Genomic DNA, 15903 nt, shown 5'->3' with positions numbered 1-15903 from the left:
AGGCGGCCGACGGCCCCGTTCGCGGCGGCGACCGGCGGCCTCCTCCGCGGCGGCCGTGTGGGTCACCGTGCCCATCAGCACGGCACGGCACGATGAAGCCCTGCCGTGCCCGGGCCGCGTCCTCGGCACGGCGGCACTACGCGGCACGGCATGGCAGTGCCGCCGTGCTCCGTCGTGCTCGTGCTGTGCCGTGCGGCCCGTTTGGCCACCTATAAACAACGATGACATTTATTTTTTTTCAAAAATAATACATATATTTATTTTTCTTTCATAAAACAATGGTATCAATGCAAAGGAAAGTAATACGTGGGTACAAGAGGTGGTAGATGAATACTTGGTGTAAAAAGAATTAGGATTTTGGTGGAAATATTTTCCTTCTATCAATTTTGTGGATCTACACCTCCTTTCGTCAAACATTTGGCTTGACAAGTGGAACCTCCGTGTGGGGTATAGTAAGTCTAATTTCGATGAGAAAGAATTTTAATTGTTTCAACTTTTATAGTATAGATACGCAAGAGAGCTGCGAGCCTACGAGCACTATGACCGTATACCTTTTCTGTACACAACATGTTGGATGCGAATGTTCCATATGAACGATTAATTCAGAAACTCCATCTCAAATCTAAGGATGTACTACTACTACTGCTGATCAAGCAGCCGTTACGTTTGGTACGGATGAAATTGCCGACAGTGGTGGCCCCTTTCAAAAGGGCTGCACATAGGGTTCGATACTCAACAGTATGCAAAGTTTCTCAAGAATGTGAAACAGATAACCACGCACCTCTTTTTTTTTCTTCTTGCTAAAGAGCGAATTGATCAAAACAATAAAAGGTCATCAAGACTTATTTTGCTCATTTTTACACATTACAATTTCGCTATTCTTTCCCTTTTGGTAGTGTACAACATTAACCAGAAAGCAGCTGAAAACCTATAGTCTAACAAAATTTCTTGGGTTCTGAAGAAAAAAATAAAGGCACTGTTTGTATTGCTGTGTGATCAATAGTATTTTCTTAGCATGGACAGGACGCCATGATTGCTTTGTGTGCAAGTCCCTCTTGGCTCTTGAAGATCACGTGAATTACCAGGGCAAAAGCGTCCCCCATGATTGCTTTGTATGCAAGTTCCTCTTGGCTCTTGAAGAACATAACTCCCACTGAAAAAACATCCCGATATCACCAATTCTGTAACTGTGAAGCTACACTCTTCACCACTGGGTGATAATTTGTGTGCAAGTACTTCTTGGCATTCTCTGAACCAGGCTGCCCCAGCCATTCATCATATAATCTTTTCGTGATAGGGTTATCAAAAGGATTGGAAATGGATACCTGGTACAGAAGGTACACAATTAGCGTAAGTGCATATAACTGGCATAAAGTAAACAGTTCCTGAACTGTTGGCAAATGACAGGTAGGAAAACACTCAGCAGTTATAACTTATTTCCCACTTGAGGATAAAATTATGGCACCAAAGTGGAGCATACAAAGCACAGTATCCAAAAAGAAAGAAGAATAAATAACATGGAATAAATGGTCTGTAAGTTCAGAATTTTTCAGCCATCCAAGCTACTTGAGATGGAATAGCAGTTCTAAAAGTTGAATAGACAGACGGTTTAACTTTCCCTCTATCGAAACCTGAGTGGGGTAAAATCACAGTACGAGTAGCACGCTGGAGCAAGCTAGAGACATTAAACAATGAAGCAGCCAAAAGCAAATAAAAGTATACTAAAATACAAGTATAGAAGAGAATATAACAGAATACAAGCTGATAATCTATTCTAATATTAAAAATTTTAAGTGATGACTAGGGTCTTGGGTTATATCAATTATCAACTATAATGTCTCCTGCATGAATGTGGATTAGTTTAAGCCAGGTCAAGAAAAAAGACACACCACACAGATAAGCACGTTTGTTGTAAACTGCATGAAATGTAGGATTTAAGGTAGTAGCATACATCTTGTGTGTACACACTCTCCAATTGCTGGATAAGTTCCTTGGCAGATTGGCCTTGAACAGGCTTTATTTGGCCTCCCCCATTCAGGCATCCTGCAGAACAGTAACAAATGTATCATAGAGGATATCAGATGCGACACATCTGAACGTGTTTATTGAGACTTACAAGTAGCATGCAAAGGCATGCCACAATTAAGTACCTGAAGGGCACGCCATAACTTCAATAAAGTGGTATTCACATTTTCCCATTTTAATCTTCCTAACAATATTCTGCAGGTTCCTGAACCCATAACAAAGTGCAAACTTCAACACAGGTTTGCCCTCCACCTGCTAGCACAAGTAGCATTTGCTAAATGTTATACACATATTCCACGATTTCAGTCTAGTTAGGCAAAAGAAATCAATGGCCTTCTGCAACCCATCATGGGAATGAGTTTACCTCCAATATAATCTCACGAAAATCTGAATTTCGCATGATTCTGAAATCAAGAGGACCCTCAATTTCTCTCTTGTTGATTGCACGTGCTGCATGACGAAAGACTGTTTCAGCATAACCCCCAGAACCTCCAGAAACCCCATATAGATTGCCCTCCTCATCAACATTTGTTAGCCTGGGTTATAATGAGGCAACTTATATGTCAATACCGAGATAAATTAATCCGAACAAACAAAAAGAACTATGGTATATTATGGTAGTAAAGTACAAGATAATTCCATAGATTTTTTACTCAATGTGATTGAAATAAAGTAAGCTTAAATTTCTAGACAGAAGCAGCAGCCAAGCAGATTATGACTAATTGATACTCCTGCCCTTGACAAGACATTTGATGTGTAAGGAGCTATAGGCACAGAACAAAACACCAAGGACATGGACTTACAATCTGTCCAAGGAAGATTCCTCTAGTGTCTTGAAATCGATAGATTTGGACTGCACAAACACATAAATCATAATGAGTATCCCCTGGTGTTTCATATCCATTATACAAGCAAGAATAAGAACTGCATTAGCAACCTGTATCAAGTCTAACACTTCACCAGTTGTCAGTACTGAATCCACCTCTGTGACTTCTTTATCATCTACTGAGAAAATGAAATCATCCCGGACGGCTTCTAGCTTCTTATCATAGCATGGCATCACAGTAACATGATGGACATCATATGGCCTACATACCCAAATAAAGAAAAGATAAAAAGTCAATACCAGAAAGTAACAGTATATACAGGTAACTGTTTCAAAATAATTAGTGATATTCCGCAGAAAGACGACACTAGCCTACTCAACAGAAGACAAGAAGATTGTGTTTGAACCTAATCCTTTTGGCCTTGATACAAACTTCCACCATTACTGAGGCAGAGCTATATGAGTTGCTTTTTCCTAAGCTGAAGTGGACTCGGTCGATGGCTCTAAGCTTATGAAAGGGGAGGATGAACCACACCAGTGAGCCTATGCTATTCCTGACAAATTTTTAGGGTTAGGGTTTCCTGAATCAAAAATTACAATGGTCCGGGGAAGCATGCAGTCAACTCTTATTAACTCGTATATCAACATTCTTTCTATAAAATTTGGATTACCCACACAATAAATCATCTGTTAATGATTGACATTAAAACAAATACATCACCTATTGTATTATAGCTTTTTGGAAACATAGTACTGCCAGATGTAACGTAAACACCCTAGAAGTTGAAGAGAATTTATGTGGCTGCATCACCTAGTTACAAGATCTATCTAGAGAAGAGGCAAGAAACTCACTTGAGACCTAGTTTTTCAACCACATGGTTCTTAATGGCTGCACCAATCGCTTGTTGAGGGCTCTTTACAGATGAAATATAAGGTAAGATGTATGAACCAAGAGTCTTTTCCGCATAGCATATCCAACCTGCAAAAGGAAGAGGATGTGACACTCACATATCTGTGAACAAATCCTGTACTTATTTCTAAAGGAAATGCAGAAAAGATAGATTACATAAGTATTATGCAACATCACAGCATTTTGAACCCAAAGTACATTACATAAGTATTCACATGTCATGTTAAGTATTCACATGTCATGTTCCCAACCAAACAAAAAAGTTACCTGGGCATGCAGATGAAATCATTGGAAGATTGGCTCCAGTTTCTTGGCCACAAGATGATTGTTTTTTCTGATAACGTGATACAAATTCATTGCACGCTTCAATAAGGGATAGATCTCGACTTGAGCTTGTGTCATAAACGGCCTTTACACCCATCGACTTGAACAAAGCTGTAAGTTTTCTGAGAACCTGAAATTAAAGGAGTTACATTCTGCTTTAGTTGTCATAATTAATGTGCAACCTTACAGTACTTTTTGACAAAAATGACTTGTGGGAAACGTTTATTAAGAGCATATGAGACGGTGAAGCTTCTGACAGGGGAATGGATATGGGAAACCCATGTAATTACCTGCGATTGAGAAATACCAAAGAATGCAGCTAGTGATGCTCTTGACTGGGGAGACACTGATACAATAACAGCTTTACCAGAGTTTATGCGAGCAATGAAGTCACCCAAGCTTTGCTTCTCCAGCATAACCGTCTCTGCTGATGTTATACAACCACTAAGATAAAAATGTAACAGTCAGCATTCATTGAATTTGATCAGATTACTTATTTTAGAACTGATTTGATGAGTGAAAAAAGAAAAGAAAAAGAAACCTGCATGCCAGACAGTCTTTTAGTGAAATCTTGACTGCTTCCTCTGGGGGCTTTGTGCTCACAACATTTTCCTTTTGTTTGATCTGTAAAATTCTCAGTGTCAGGAATACGGAAAATGGCTCAGAAAGGTGGTAGATGAGGAATTGCTTTATGAGGTTCCAATGGTGCAGACATGAAGCTGATTATTAGCAGAAATGTACAGAGGTATATACATAGCACTTTCAAAGTGGTGCGTTGTGCCGTTGTGCTCAAAATATTTGGAAGGTCTCATTCGGTAGGCTGACATTTTTCCTAGCATCTGATAAAAATAAAGCTAGAAATTTCTTTTTGCCTAGAAGCAAAGTATGGAGATGCTGTGCTACCAGAGTCAATTATGCAACAAGCAGGGGCAAGTGCTGTGCTCAAGGATCGAGCATGGTACAAATTTACCTAGCTTCCTTTTGCACCTATATAGCAGATATTGAACTTTATGATTGCTTGTACATGCAAAAACATGGAGTACTAGGTAATCCTTCAGTGCAAAACTATAGGATCAAGGTATTTGGTATACACAGTGCCTACGAAGAACACACTTAGCATGACAGAACGAACATGAGTATTTCTGATCATCTGAAGATCCCATGTCAATTGTCAGTTCATTACAGGCCATAATTTGATTCATGCACACTGAAGCACATATAAGGCATCATTGGACAAAATAACACTTTATGCTATAATTATCAATCTACAATATAAATTTTGAAGAAAAAGCACATTAATAATTAAGAGTTTAACTGTAGCTAACACACTTTCGTCCTTCGTATTTTATTGCACAGAAGCAAACATGAGAAGACAAATTAATTTCATTTCCTGTCCCTACTTTTTTTTTTGTTATTTGTCATGTCCTTGCCTGCCGAGCACTGCCTACTACTCGACACCACTACATAATCATATTGAAAATATTGGTCGCGCACATAACCGTCCAGAGTTTCAAACAAGTATGGTGGGTGAGCTGAAACTGCACTCAGCTGGCACAGAAGTCGCGGACACGAGGACTAGGGTAAACAACGAAACCTGGCGGAGGGAGCGGCATCAGTACCTGGAGGCGGCGGGAGGAGGAGGAGCTCTTGTTAAGAGAGATGATGCAGTCCTGCGAGGGGGCGATGAAGTCGTTGAGATCCGACGCCTGCAGCGCCGGCGAGAACCTGCTCGACGACATCGCGGGGCGGGCGGCCCCCCACAACTGGCTCCCGGAGCGTTCGGGGTTGTTCGTCTCCGCCGCCGCGACGAGTGGAATCAATCCGCTCTGCGTAGATTGAGGACGAGCGGCGGGGCGCCGGCCAAGCCGTATGGCTCAGCTACGCGGCGGCGGCTGCCTCCCTGAGAAGCACGGGAGACGCGAGGCGAGGCGAAGGTAGGGTATATGGAGGGTGGGAAGTAGGCAGGCGGCGCAGCCGTGGAGGTAGCTGGCGGCGGGGCGGCGAGGAGCGGCGGTGGATTGGTTTCAGGCGGCGACACGGTTAGGCGAGGAGGAAAGGAGGGCTTCGTGTTGTTTCGGGCTTCTGGTTCGAGCAATCGAGCTGGTTGGTCAAACAGGAGGCCGCACGACTGAGGAAAATGGCAAGCGGCAAAACGGAAACGTCGCTCCGGTAAATTTAACCCTTTTTTGTTGGTGAGGAACTTAAAAAATGAATGCCCTAAAAAAACTTAAAAAAATGAATGAACTACAAAACGCAGTTTGAACAGAAAAATCGACTGTATTTACTCTGGCTCTCTGGCTGATACCTATCATTCGCACAACTCCAAATTTTCAGATAGGCTCTTAGATTCTAGAAGGCAGCGTTATCTTCTTTGGGCGAGAAATGGAGAAGTGTGTCATCTTAGAATAATGATGATAAACCAACTCGGATGATGTCGTGGTTCCGATAAGATAAGATGTGGAGGACAAGACTGATATCGATTCCTCCTCGCTGTAAAGTGTAAACAACTCTTCGAAAAATAAGCAGGATCAGATAGAGCCAACCAAGTAGCCAACTACCTAGCACTATGCTATTCCCCATGGCTCCCTACAAATTGGAGCGGAGAAAGTGACCGGGGAGAGCCTGGTCCCCTCGGCTGGAGGGAGAAATAAACAAAGCACGCACGCGTCACGGGTGACCTCGACCTCGAGAATGCGTGATCGTGCCGGGCGAGCACCACGGACCGCACACGAGCGCCCCGCTTGCGCCTGGGGCGGGGCGTCGCGGCGGCACCAGCAGAAACCGGCACGGGATCGGGCAACCGAGTGGCCTCGGATCACGCTCTGTATATTCGTGTGATGCCATTCAAAAGAATCTAGTTTACTAGATGATACATAACAAAATGAAGTGCCCTGAAACTGCAACGTTGGACGACAGCCTTGCGATCATCACACGGTTCATCGTTTGAGAAGCTGTCGAACCCCAAGAGTTCAGGCACTTCTTCTACCACATTCTTCGTCACATTGATGGGAAACACGACACCTCAACTATATATTGCTCATTCGTGTAATAACATAACGAATCTGATGTTTTCCTCTCTCCTTTTCTTTTCTGTGCGTGTGTGGGCGACAACATACACCAGAATCTTTACCCAAGAAAAATCACCGTTTCCTAGAGCTATTCTTCGAGTGCCGCCTCGGCCTCGTGAGCAGCTTGAGCATGCTGTCGGTCAGGTCCAGCGGCGAGTCGTCGTCGCCCTCGTCCTGCGGCTTCACGCCGGAGGTCTGCGTCAGCCACCCGAGCGCCTCGATGGCGGCGTCCCGCTCCGCCAGCTGCTTGTTCCGCTTCGGCTTCCCCACGAACTGCATCCCCTTGAACTCCACCACGGCCCGGAACTCGTTCGTCTTGAGGTGCTTCGTCTTGTACTTGGGCGGGGTGTGCCCCGCGCGCATCAGCAGCATCTGCAGCAGGCTCTTGGGGTTCATCCCGTCCTTGATCAGGCTGCTCTTGCCCTCCTCCTCGGGCCCCCGGAGCCTCGCCCGGCTCGTCTCGCGCCCGAACACGAACCGGCCCTCGCATAGGTCGCCGGCGGCGAGCTCCTGTGCTGCGTACAGGATGTACTTGCCTTCATTGTGGATGTCAAAGTTCGGGTCTTCAAGCTGGAGTTGAAAACATTGTCAGATCACACAACAAAGTACTACATATACCAGCTAGACAAGGTTTGCTGGAAACAAGCACAGACCAGTGCTCACGTACTGTCAAGTTTTCTACTGTACTCATAATATGTGAACGAAAAACACCGGAAATGCCTAATGAAAATCAACCAAATTCCATTGAGATGCAAACTTCGCTGAGTGCATGACTCACCTTCTGTTGTATAAGTTTATCAAGTTCTTCTTTAAGTTGCAGGTAGCATTCAGAGAGGCTGGGATCCATAAAGAAATCAATGTAGCCATCGAGCATCTTCAAGTGCCCAGCCTATAACATATAAAAGTTAAAAGATAATCCATACAGCAAACTGCACGGTAACATAAGCACAAAATTACATGAGAAAACAATCAAGGCAAGACAACATACCATGCTTCCTTTTGTGACAGCACCACCAAATAAGATCAGTATGGAGTCTGATACTCCAGTTGAATCACGGATGAAGACAGCATTCACCTTCACCTTCTCACCAAAAACCAACCATGGATACGGGATGGTCTGGTACTTTGCATTCACTGAATTCTGAATTAAGAATAATGCCAAAAATTCAGTTTCATAATGATAGTAACAGTTTAGTATCTCTTAAGTATCTAAACAAGGCAGCACGAGCCCCCTTCAATGGTACAATAGCATAAGATAACAGGGGCAGTTTCATAATTAGCTTTTAAACAGGGCAGTACAGAATTTTGGAGACCTCTTGGTATGCACTTACAGCATAAAGAAGAACTTGGCCATCATCCATGGTCTTAAATGACATTGAGCTTTCTCGATGCTGCAAAGGCAAGATAGAGAAATGAGTTTTACTGTCAAGTCCAGCCTCTATCAAAATAGAAATCTACACAGTATAAGTGTCAATAGCTATTTACCACAACAGACGCTATCCCAGGGAAAAGCCCAGAACATATGATACCACGGACCAATGATTGATTATGGCTCAAACTGTTATTTACATTCGCATCAGTGTCTATCAAACCAGAATCCTTTAAAATATAGCTGAATTGCTTCCTAAGTGAGTGAATAGCTTGTAGTGTTTGAGCAGAAAGGAAATTTCTCCAGCAGTATTCATAAGCAGACCCTTCTCTCTCTGCATCCTTCCATCCTTCATAAGCCCGAACAAGGGCCATATGATCACTATAATCCTTTGATGAGAATCTTGATTTCGCTGTTCCTGCCAGCTAAAATATAAAGTACAATATCAAGTTCTTTAAAAGTACGATATAAAAAAACCCTCATCTGCATAATAAGATTATTGCTCAACAGAAAATACCACAATGCATTTTTCAGTACTAAATCATCCTTAATCTTTCTCATTAAACTTTTTAAAAAACAAAGATTCAATTCATAACCAATATCAGTCACTGATATAAAGTCCAACATTGGAAATCAAAGGCTTACATCCTTCTTGTCCTGTGGCAACAGGAAAGGGTCCCGAACACTCAGTCCAGCAACTACAGTAAGTACAGGGTCTATGCAGCGAAAAACTGCACCCATTATAAGCATCTTTCCCAATTTTGGATCAACGGGAAGCATGGAAAGGTATCGCCCTACAAAGTTTCATAAAAAAATTTTATCTTTCAGTGCTAAAATGTTGCTGCAGACTTCAGTTCTTGCAGGGAAGTAACAGATAAGGCATACCAAGATCAGTGAGGTTCTCATTTCCATCTAATGCACCAATCATCTTCAGGAATTCCACAGCATTTTGGACCTACATATTTATCAAGTGTAAGTGGAAAGGGTTGAAAATCTAAAGAAGGATCCTTTACAACCTACTTAAAACATTTATTCTTTAGATGCTGTGTACATGCCCATAAAAGAGTTAGTTAATGTGCCATTAATCCAATGGACACAAAACCAAAGAGACAAAAAAAAAGAGGAAATGTCAAAATATCAAAGCACGATTTAAACACATACAGCTAGTGGTTCAGGAGGTTGCAGAGCAGCTGATAAAAATTCCCCAATGCTGCCAACTTGCAAACTTTTTATCTGCAAACATAATGAATTCAAAGGAGTTCTAAGAAGCTCCGGAAGCTGATAGTCTGCAAATGCATCATACACACATCTAGGATAGAGATGATAACATTCTCCAGGTTGCACACGGCCAGCTCTACCCCTCCTCTGCATTAAGATAATGGAAAGACTATGAGAATCATCATGATTCGCAAATATGAATGGTTGGTACTGCAAATATGGTACCATTTGTGATCATATATGTATCAAGTGAAAAGTTTACTTTGTCGATCCTAATCAGTGACAAGTTTATATTGGCTACTGAAACAGGATAAAAGGACACCTTGACTCAAGACATATTGTGAGAGAAAGAGACACATAAAGGTGGTTGGTTGGTAAGTAATTAAGGATCATTGTAACTAAACAAACTAAATAGCATTCTCCAGATGTCAAGGCTGAATAAATAAGTCTTATGGTCTGGATGTTACAAATGGAGCAAAGTTCTTTTAGTTGGGATTTTAATACAGAAGCTTCAGATTTGAATTAAAGACAGGATCTTCTAGTGAAAGATGAGACAACAAAACAGAAGCTAAGCATTCACCTGGCGGGCGGAAGCTTTTGAAATCCATGAGGGGAGTAAGCAGGGGGTATTGTTTAACGCATCGTATGTGGTTTCCTTTGCTTTGCCACAATCCACAACAAAAACGATATCATTTATTGTAATACTTGCTTCTGCCATGTTTGTGGCTAGGACTACCTTCCGGACATTAGGAGGTGGCTTCTCAAATATTAGCCTCTGCGACCAACAAGATACAAACATACATAAAAATAAGCCTTGTGTATGAGATGCGTTTAGGCAATATATGCATCAGATTTAGTGACATGATTGTAGTAGTATAAAGAACATCACTATGATAAACCAGATTAAAACAATTACCTGCTCAGCAGTAGCCATAGAACCATGGCATGCAAGCAGCAAAACCCTATTTGGATCACCTAACAATGGATGTGCTTTCAGTTGATCCTTCAAGCAACTAATATCATCCCATCCGGTCATGAAAACTAAAACAGCACCAGGTCGCTCTTTGCGACATATGTGGCACAGAACAGCCTCTATGAGGTTGAACCCAATGCAGTCAGGATTCCAATTTGCTAGAGAATCTCGCGTTCTGGAACCATATGTTTCGAAGCTTGAATTTTTCAGGGCATCCTGCATAGTACATTACTATTATCTGAATAGTGTTGAGCAGGGACATTCATAGTTTTGAAAAAGTACCTCAACAAGTGTAGTAATTTGATTTTTCCTTTTTCTGGGCAGCAGCTGTCTTTGAGTTTTCCAGACTTTATCTTGGCCATAATCATCAAGTTGATTGCTTGAGGTCAACCTGTAGCCTGACCTCTCCAATATATCTTCCAGAAAATGTGCCCTCACTGGATGTGTGAATCCCTGAATTAGCATTCGAGAAAACAAAATAGTGAAAGATCAGAACGGCTTCATCAAAGTTAACGAAGGATGGAAAAGAACAGTTTATACAGTATTTGAGTGATTTCGGTACAAAAACACAGTAACTCACAGGAATGTGGATAGTTGGGGCTCCTCCAAAATAACTTGAGAATAGTTCCGCATTTAGAGTAGCACTCATCAATATCAACCTCAAATCACGGCGCCTTGATAATAGATCTTTCAGTACAATCAACAGGAAATCTACAAAACCAGTGCAATAATAAAGTAATGTTATGATCTGAACATAGATAGAACCTCAGAGGGGGGAAGGGAGCAATACCAGTATGGTATCTAACCTTCATTCATGCCCCTTTCATGTATTTCATCAACAAATACATGAGTCACACCATTCAAGTTTCGGTCACTCAGCAATCGTCTTAGTAAAATGCCACTGGTGCAGAAAAGCAAATGTGTGTCCTTTCCCTTAATTCCTTCCAATCGAACTTTATAGCCAACCTATTAAAAAAGCTAGTATCGTATGCAAATACAATGGAGAGAATCTAGTAAGGACTTTTGTCCTTATTCCTTACACATATTACAGATGAGTTACAGTAGTGGAGTTGACAAAAACAATTGAACTTACCGATTCACCGAGGCTCTCTCCTCTCTCAGTGGATACTCTTTCTGCAACTGCCATTGCAGATATTCTTCGTGGCTGCGTACAAATTATGTTACAGAAGGCCCCTCGGCCAGACTCTATTTCCGACTCCAATACAAATTGAGGCAGCTGTGTTGTTTTACCACATCCTGTCTCCCCAGAAATTACTATGACCTGGCATTGCACAGGGGTGCCAGAGAAATAACAGGAAAAGGGGTTAATAATGATGGTTTCAAAGGATTCGTATGGGACTATGGGCTCGTAGTCATAGATGGTCTCTAGGACATTTTTCAAGCTTGCATACCTGATTCCGTGCAATGGCTGCTAGAAGTCTTTCTTTTTCCTTGTATGCTGGAAGTGATTTCCGAAGCTCAAGCATCTTAAAACCTTCTGGTGATTCCTGTTTCACAAGCACGTCACAAAATTGTTACAAACAGCAAGCATAGAGCTATGCATGCTGCAGGAGGCTTTTGTAGACTACTCATGTCTTTCCCTAAGATGAATACAGAATTACAAAGCATATGAAACATGTCCCACCTGCCAACTTCTCTGAAAATTACGCATCCGAATGCTCTTCCTCTGAAGTATCTTCTCCATGACTGACCTATCAAGCAGAGAATCATGCTGCTCGTCCAGGTTCACATTATCAGCTTTCTCAGCCACCTCAGAACTAATTCCCGTGTTGCCACCACTTTTATCCAGTGACAAGAGTGTACGATCTAGATGCTCCTGAACAAGTCCTTCAACTCTCCTCTGCAAGCTCAGTGGGATCACCACCTGTTTGTTTTGCACACAAGAATAAATAACAAATCATTAATACCCTTAAGCACTAGCAATTTGAAGTGCAAGTAAGACATACGATCTTGCCACTGAATTGCATATACAAACCTCTCTTTGCGGTCGCTTGTCATCCAGGTCCGGCCTGTAGTTAGGCAGTGGGACCTTGCTCGCGACGATGACCCTCCCGTACATTTCACTGCCATTCCACACCCCCACCAAAATAACATTCACATCACCAAGTTTCAATTCCTTTTCCAACAAGCGCGTGGAGAATTGATAGCCAGAAGCTGAGAAATGACAGCAGGAAACCTGTAGAGCCCCATCCTCTTGGCGAGGTTGGCGATCGGGTCATAGTCGCGGCGGTCCCTCCGGTCCCTGGAGATGATCTCCTGCTCCTCGGTGTTGCGCTGCAGCATGCTCAGCTTCCATCTCCACTCGTCGATGTTCGCCACCGACGACGACGGCTGCACGGGGCGATCAGAAGTCATTGCGAGCCAGCGAACAAACAGTGAAAACCAGTCACGCAAAGGTATCATCCACGCGCCTAGCGGCGGTGGATGTAGCACGAACCCGGAGGTCCTCGTACTCGTGGTCGTACTCGTCGTCGGAGAACTGCTCCACGGCGCGGCCCCCGCTCGGGAAGCTGCAGAGGGAGCGGCGGGAGAAGCCATTGAGGCGGTGGGGATGGAGGAGGAGAGCCGCGAGAGTGGCTGGCGGCGGGCGGCTGGGTGCGTTGGGAAGCGGGACGAGGAGGATGCCCAGACCGCGGCGCAGGCTGCGGCGCATGCTACCCTTTGCTTGCTAGCTCTATTGCGGCGGCGGCATGGCAGGGTAGGAGCTCAGGGAGGCGACGCCGGCGTTGGGGAAGGGCAAAATTTGCCACAAGACACCGTTAAAAACTTGCTTTTGCCAGGAGCCCCTAAAAAATACTATCTTTGTCGGAGGACACTGGAAAATCAGGGACATTTGCTCAGAGACACGACATGCACTATTATATTAAATTTAATTAGAAAATGACGGGAAATGATAATTTTACCCTTATTACCTTATCCTCTCCCTCTCCAAGCGACCGACCCCTTTCCTCTGCAAAACCAATGCGCTGCTGGGCGTGGGGCGGCCGGACGATAAGAGCGGGCGGCGACGCTCCCACGCGTGGCTGGCGAAGCGGCGACAGGAGCGGACGGCGGCGAGAGCTCCCCGCGCGGGCTGCGGAGGGGCGGAGCGGTGGTGGAGCTCCCCGCTTGGTTGGAGGACCTCTCCCTGCACGCGGCGGCGGAGCTCCCGCACAGCGGTGGGGCGCGCCTTGATTCAAGGGGCGGCGGAGCTCGCGGCTCCTGGCCACTGTCGTCGGGGTTGGCAGCTGGGACGGGGCACCGCCGGAGTGGTGCGCCAGTACTCCTGTGCCACGTGAGGGAGGAGATGGCCTCCGCGGTGCTGCGCTCCAGGGAGGGCTAAGCACCGAGAGGGTCTGCGCGCCGGGGGGGCTAAGCACGGAGAGGGTCTACGCGCCGGGGAGGGCAACCGCCGGGCGTGGCCGCCGTCGGGGAGGGGCCAGCCCCTGTGGAAGCTGTGCGTGCGTGCGTTGGTTTTGCAGAGGAGGAAAGAGGCCTTGGAGAGGAAGAGGATAAAGGCAGCTAGGGTAAAATTGTCATTTTCCGTCACTTTTTAATTAAATTGAATATAATAGTGCATGTAGTGTCTCTGAGCAAATGCTTTTGGTTTTTCGGTGTACTCCGACAAAGGTATAATTTTTTAGTGGCTCCTGGCAAAAGCGAACCTTTAACGGTGTCTTGTGGCAAATTTTGCCTTGGGGAAGGAGAGGATGGGTAGTCACGCCCGGTGGTGGGCTGGGCTTGTCCTAGCCCTTGAGATTTGGGCTGAAAGATCTGTGCTCTCTCGTGGACTTTGGGGTCTTAGCATGTCCAAATGGGCTATTCAGCTCTCTTGGGCCTGTTGGACCAAAATAATCATCGAGTGTTATTACTCTTCGATTCTTCATCACTAAGCAAATGTTCTTACTGTTTCTCGAGTGTAATTGACAACAAGCAATGTGTTATGTGTACGACAGGTAGACAGATACAAAGGCATGAATATAATATGAATTCATTTAGCATATAAGTGTTTAAAGAGATCATGTTGACATACCATAAGCTTATAGGCAAAAAAAAAAAAAAACTTCTCCTAGGTCCCAAAGAGTTATCATCTTGTTGGCTTGTTGCACGCCTTAAACGTATGAAAAGAGTTGTGGCTAACTTTCAGATGATGCTACAAAACATAAACATCCTTTCCTTTGCCGTATGCACATGAAAAGAGGTATGCATCATTTCACATGATGCTACGTAAATAGCTTTTTCTACGTGTAAGCACCTTTCTCTAAACATTCCGTTGTAAATGTTCTAATACGCGCATGCCTCTACCATTAGGCTAAATTTGTGCTGATGAAAGTGCCAATATTTAGGCCAAGGATAGGATATTCACCTGCCGAATTTTCAATTTCAGCCGGGTCCTCAAGTTTTATACGTTACTACTTGATATCGATAGGAGCTAAAAAAACAACTCGATGTTTGTCTATAGCTTGGTGACCCTGGTTACTCCTGGCAATGGATTGGATTAGATCCAAATCCAATTGGACTTTTGCTCTTGGATTCAACTGGATTTGGATCCACTTGGATATGGATATCCATTTGCTTTAGATCAATTAGGATTGAATTCTATTGGATAGAGAAAAAAGAGAATAATCCAAATCCTATTGAACTGAGCAGACTACCATGTACGCATATGTCTCTATCCCCAGCCATCGCGCCGCCCGCGCGTCGCTCCTCCGCCGCCGCGCAGAGCTCTTCGAGCTGCCGTGCATCCCTCTCCCGCCGCCATCGCGCGTCGCTCCCGGGTGCCGCGCGGAGCACTCCCGGCCGCTGCATGGAGCTATCCCGGCCGCCGCGCAGAGCTATCCCGGCCGCCGCGCGGAGCTATCACGGTCACCGTGCGTCGCTCTCCTTGCCGCCGTGGGGAACTCACCCGGCCGCCGAGCCTCACTCCCTTGCCGCCGTGAGGAGCTCTCCCGGCCGCCATACCTGGCCGGCGACGAACCCTCCCCCACCCCGGCCCCAGAGTCACCTGCGATGTGCTGCGTCATGGAGGATGGAGCTGTGCCTGTTCGTCCGTGAACTCTGGATAAACCAAGGAAGAAGATAACGATTCATTGTTTGGGCCTTTGAGCAGTTGGGCCGGCCTCAGCCCATCACAAGCCCGTCACACCGTATGAACTATGAAGACTGAAGTTTGACAAACCCACATGCTTG

The 15903-nt window shown here is 44.6% G+C and overlaps 2 protein-coding genes across 2 annotated transcripts; both read right to left on the bottom strand.

Annotated features, from left to right (window-relative positions):
* Positions 1 to 812: 812 nt before the first annotated feature.
* On the bottom strand, positions 813 to 6359 carry LOC120649768 (protein NAR1-like). Its single transcript, XM_039926648.1, has 11 exons — positions 5705 to 6359; positions 4627 to 4709; positions 4376 to 4529; positions 4029 to 4215; positions 3704 to 3830; positions 2963 to 3113; positions 2829 to 2878; positions 2390 to 2561; positions 2151 to 2277; positions 1952 to 2043; positions 813 to 1325 (listed from the first exon to the last, which is right to left on the bottom strand). Exons 1-11 carry the CDS (start codon positions 5822 to 5824, stop codon positions 1173 to 1175), a joined length of 1416 nt encoding a protein of 471 aa, XP_039782582.1. The 5' UTR covers positions 5825 to 6359; the 3' UTR covers positions 813 to 1172.
* Positions 6360 to 7134: 775 nt separating this feature from the next.
* LOC120649767 (DExH-box ATP-dependent RNA helicase DExH3-like) lies at positions 7135 to 14486 on the bottom strand. Its single transcript, XM_039926647.1, has 20 exons — positions 14419 to 14486; positions 13172 to 13470; positions 12911 to 13065; positions 12710 to 12797; positions 12359 to 12598; positions 12126 to 12221; positions 11807 to 11995; positions 11520 to 11679; positions 11294 to 11424; positions 10996 to 11166; positions 10657 to 10929; positions 10321 to 10515; positions 9684 to 9887; positions 9408 to 9477; positions 9168 to 9316; positions 8639 to 8947; positions 8485 to 8544; positions 8142 to 8294; positions 7932 to 8042; positions 7135 to 7723 (listed from the first exon to the last, which is right to left on the bottom strand). The coding sequence occupies exons 2-20, from the start codon at positions 13385 to 13387 to the stop codon at positions 7226 to 7228; spliced, it is 3468 nt and encodes a 1155-aa protein (XP_039782581.1). The 5' UTR covers positions 13388 to 13470; positions 14419 to 14486; the 3' UTR covers positions 7135 to 7225.
* Positions 14487 to 15903: the final 1417 nt, after the last annotated feature.

This window comes from Panicum virgatum, chromosome 9K (assembly GCF_016808335.1).
Source record: "Panicum virgatum strain AP13 chromosome 9K, P.virgatum_v5, whole genome shotgun sequence".
NCBI classification, from domain to species: domain Eukaryota; kingdom Viridiplantae; phylum Streptophyta; class Magnoliopsida; order Poales; family Poaceae; genus Panicum; species Panicum virgatum.
The sequence above is the reverse complement of the archived record's forward strand: the minus strand, read 5'-3'. Positions and strand labels throughout refer to the sequence as shown.

Excerpts from the sequence above, each read along its gene's own strand:
- LOC120649768 (XM_039926648.1), bottom strand. The coding sequence starts at position 5,824 with ATGTCGTCGAGCAGGTTCTCGCCGGCGCTGCAGGCGTCGGATCTCAAC. Across the intron at positions 2,562-2,828 it reads GAATCTTCCTTGGACAGATT|GCTAACAAATGTTGATGAGG; the intron begins GTAAGTCCATGT and ends ATTATAACCCAG. Across the intron at positions 2,044-2,150 it reads AGTTATGGCGTGCCCTTCAG|GATGCCTGAATGGGGGAGGC; the intron begins GTACTTAATTGT and ends ACTGTTCTGCAG.
- LOC120649767 (XM_039926647.1), bottom strand. The coding sequence starts at position 13,387 with ATGCGCCGCAGCCTGCGCCGCGGTCTGGGCATCCTCCTCGTCCCGCTT. Across the intron at positions 12,222-12,358 it reads ATTTTCAGAGAAGTTGGCAG|GAATCACCAGAAGGTTTTAA; the intron begins GTGGGACATGTT and ends CTTGTGAAACAG. Across the intron at positions 11,680-11,806 it reads GAGAGAGCCTCGGTGAATCG|GTTGGCTATAAAGTTCGATT; the intron begins GTAAGTTCAATT and ends CTTTTTTAATAG.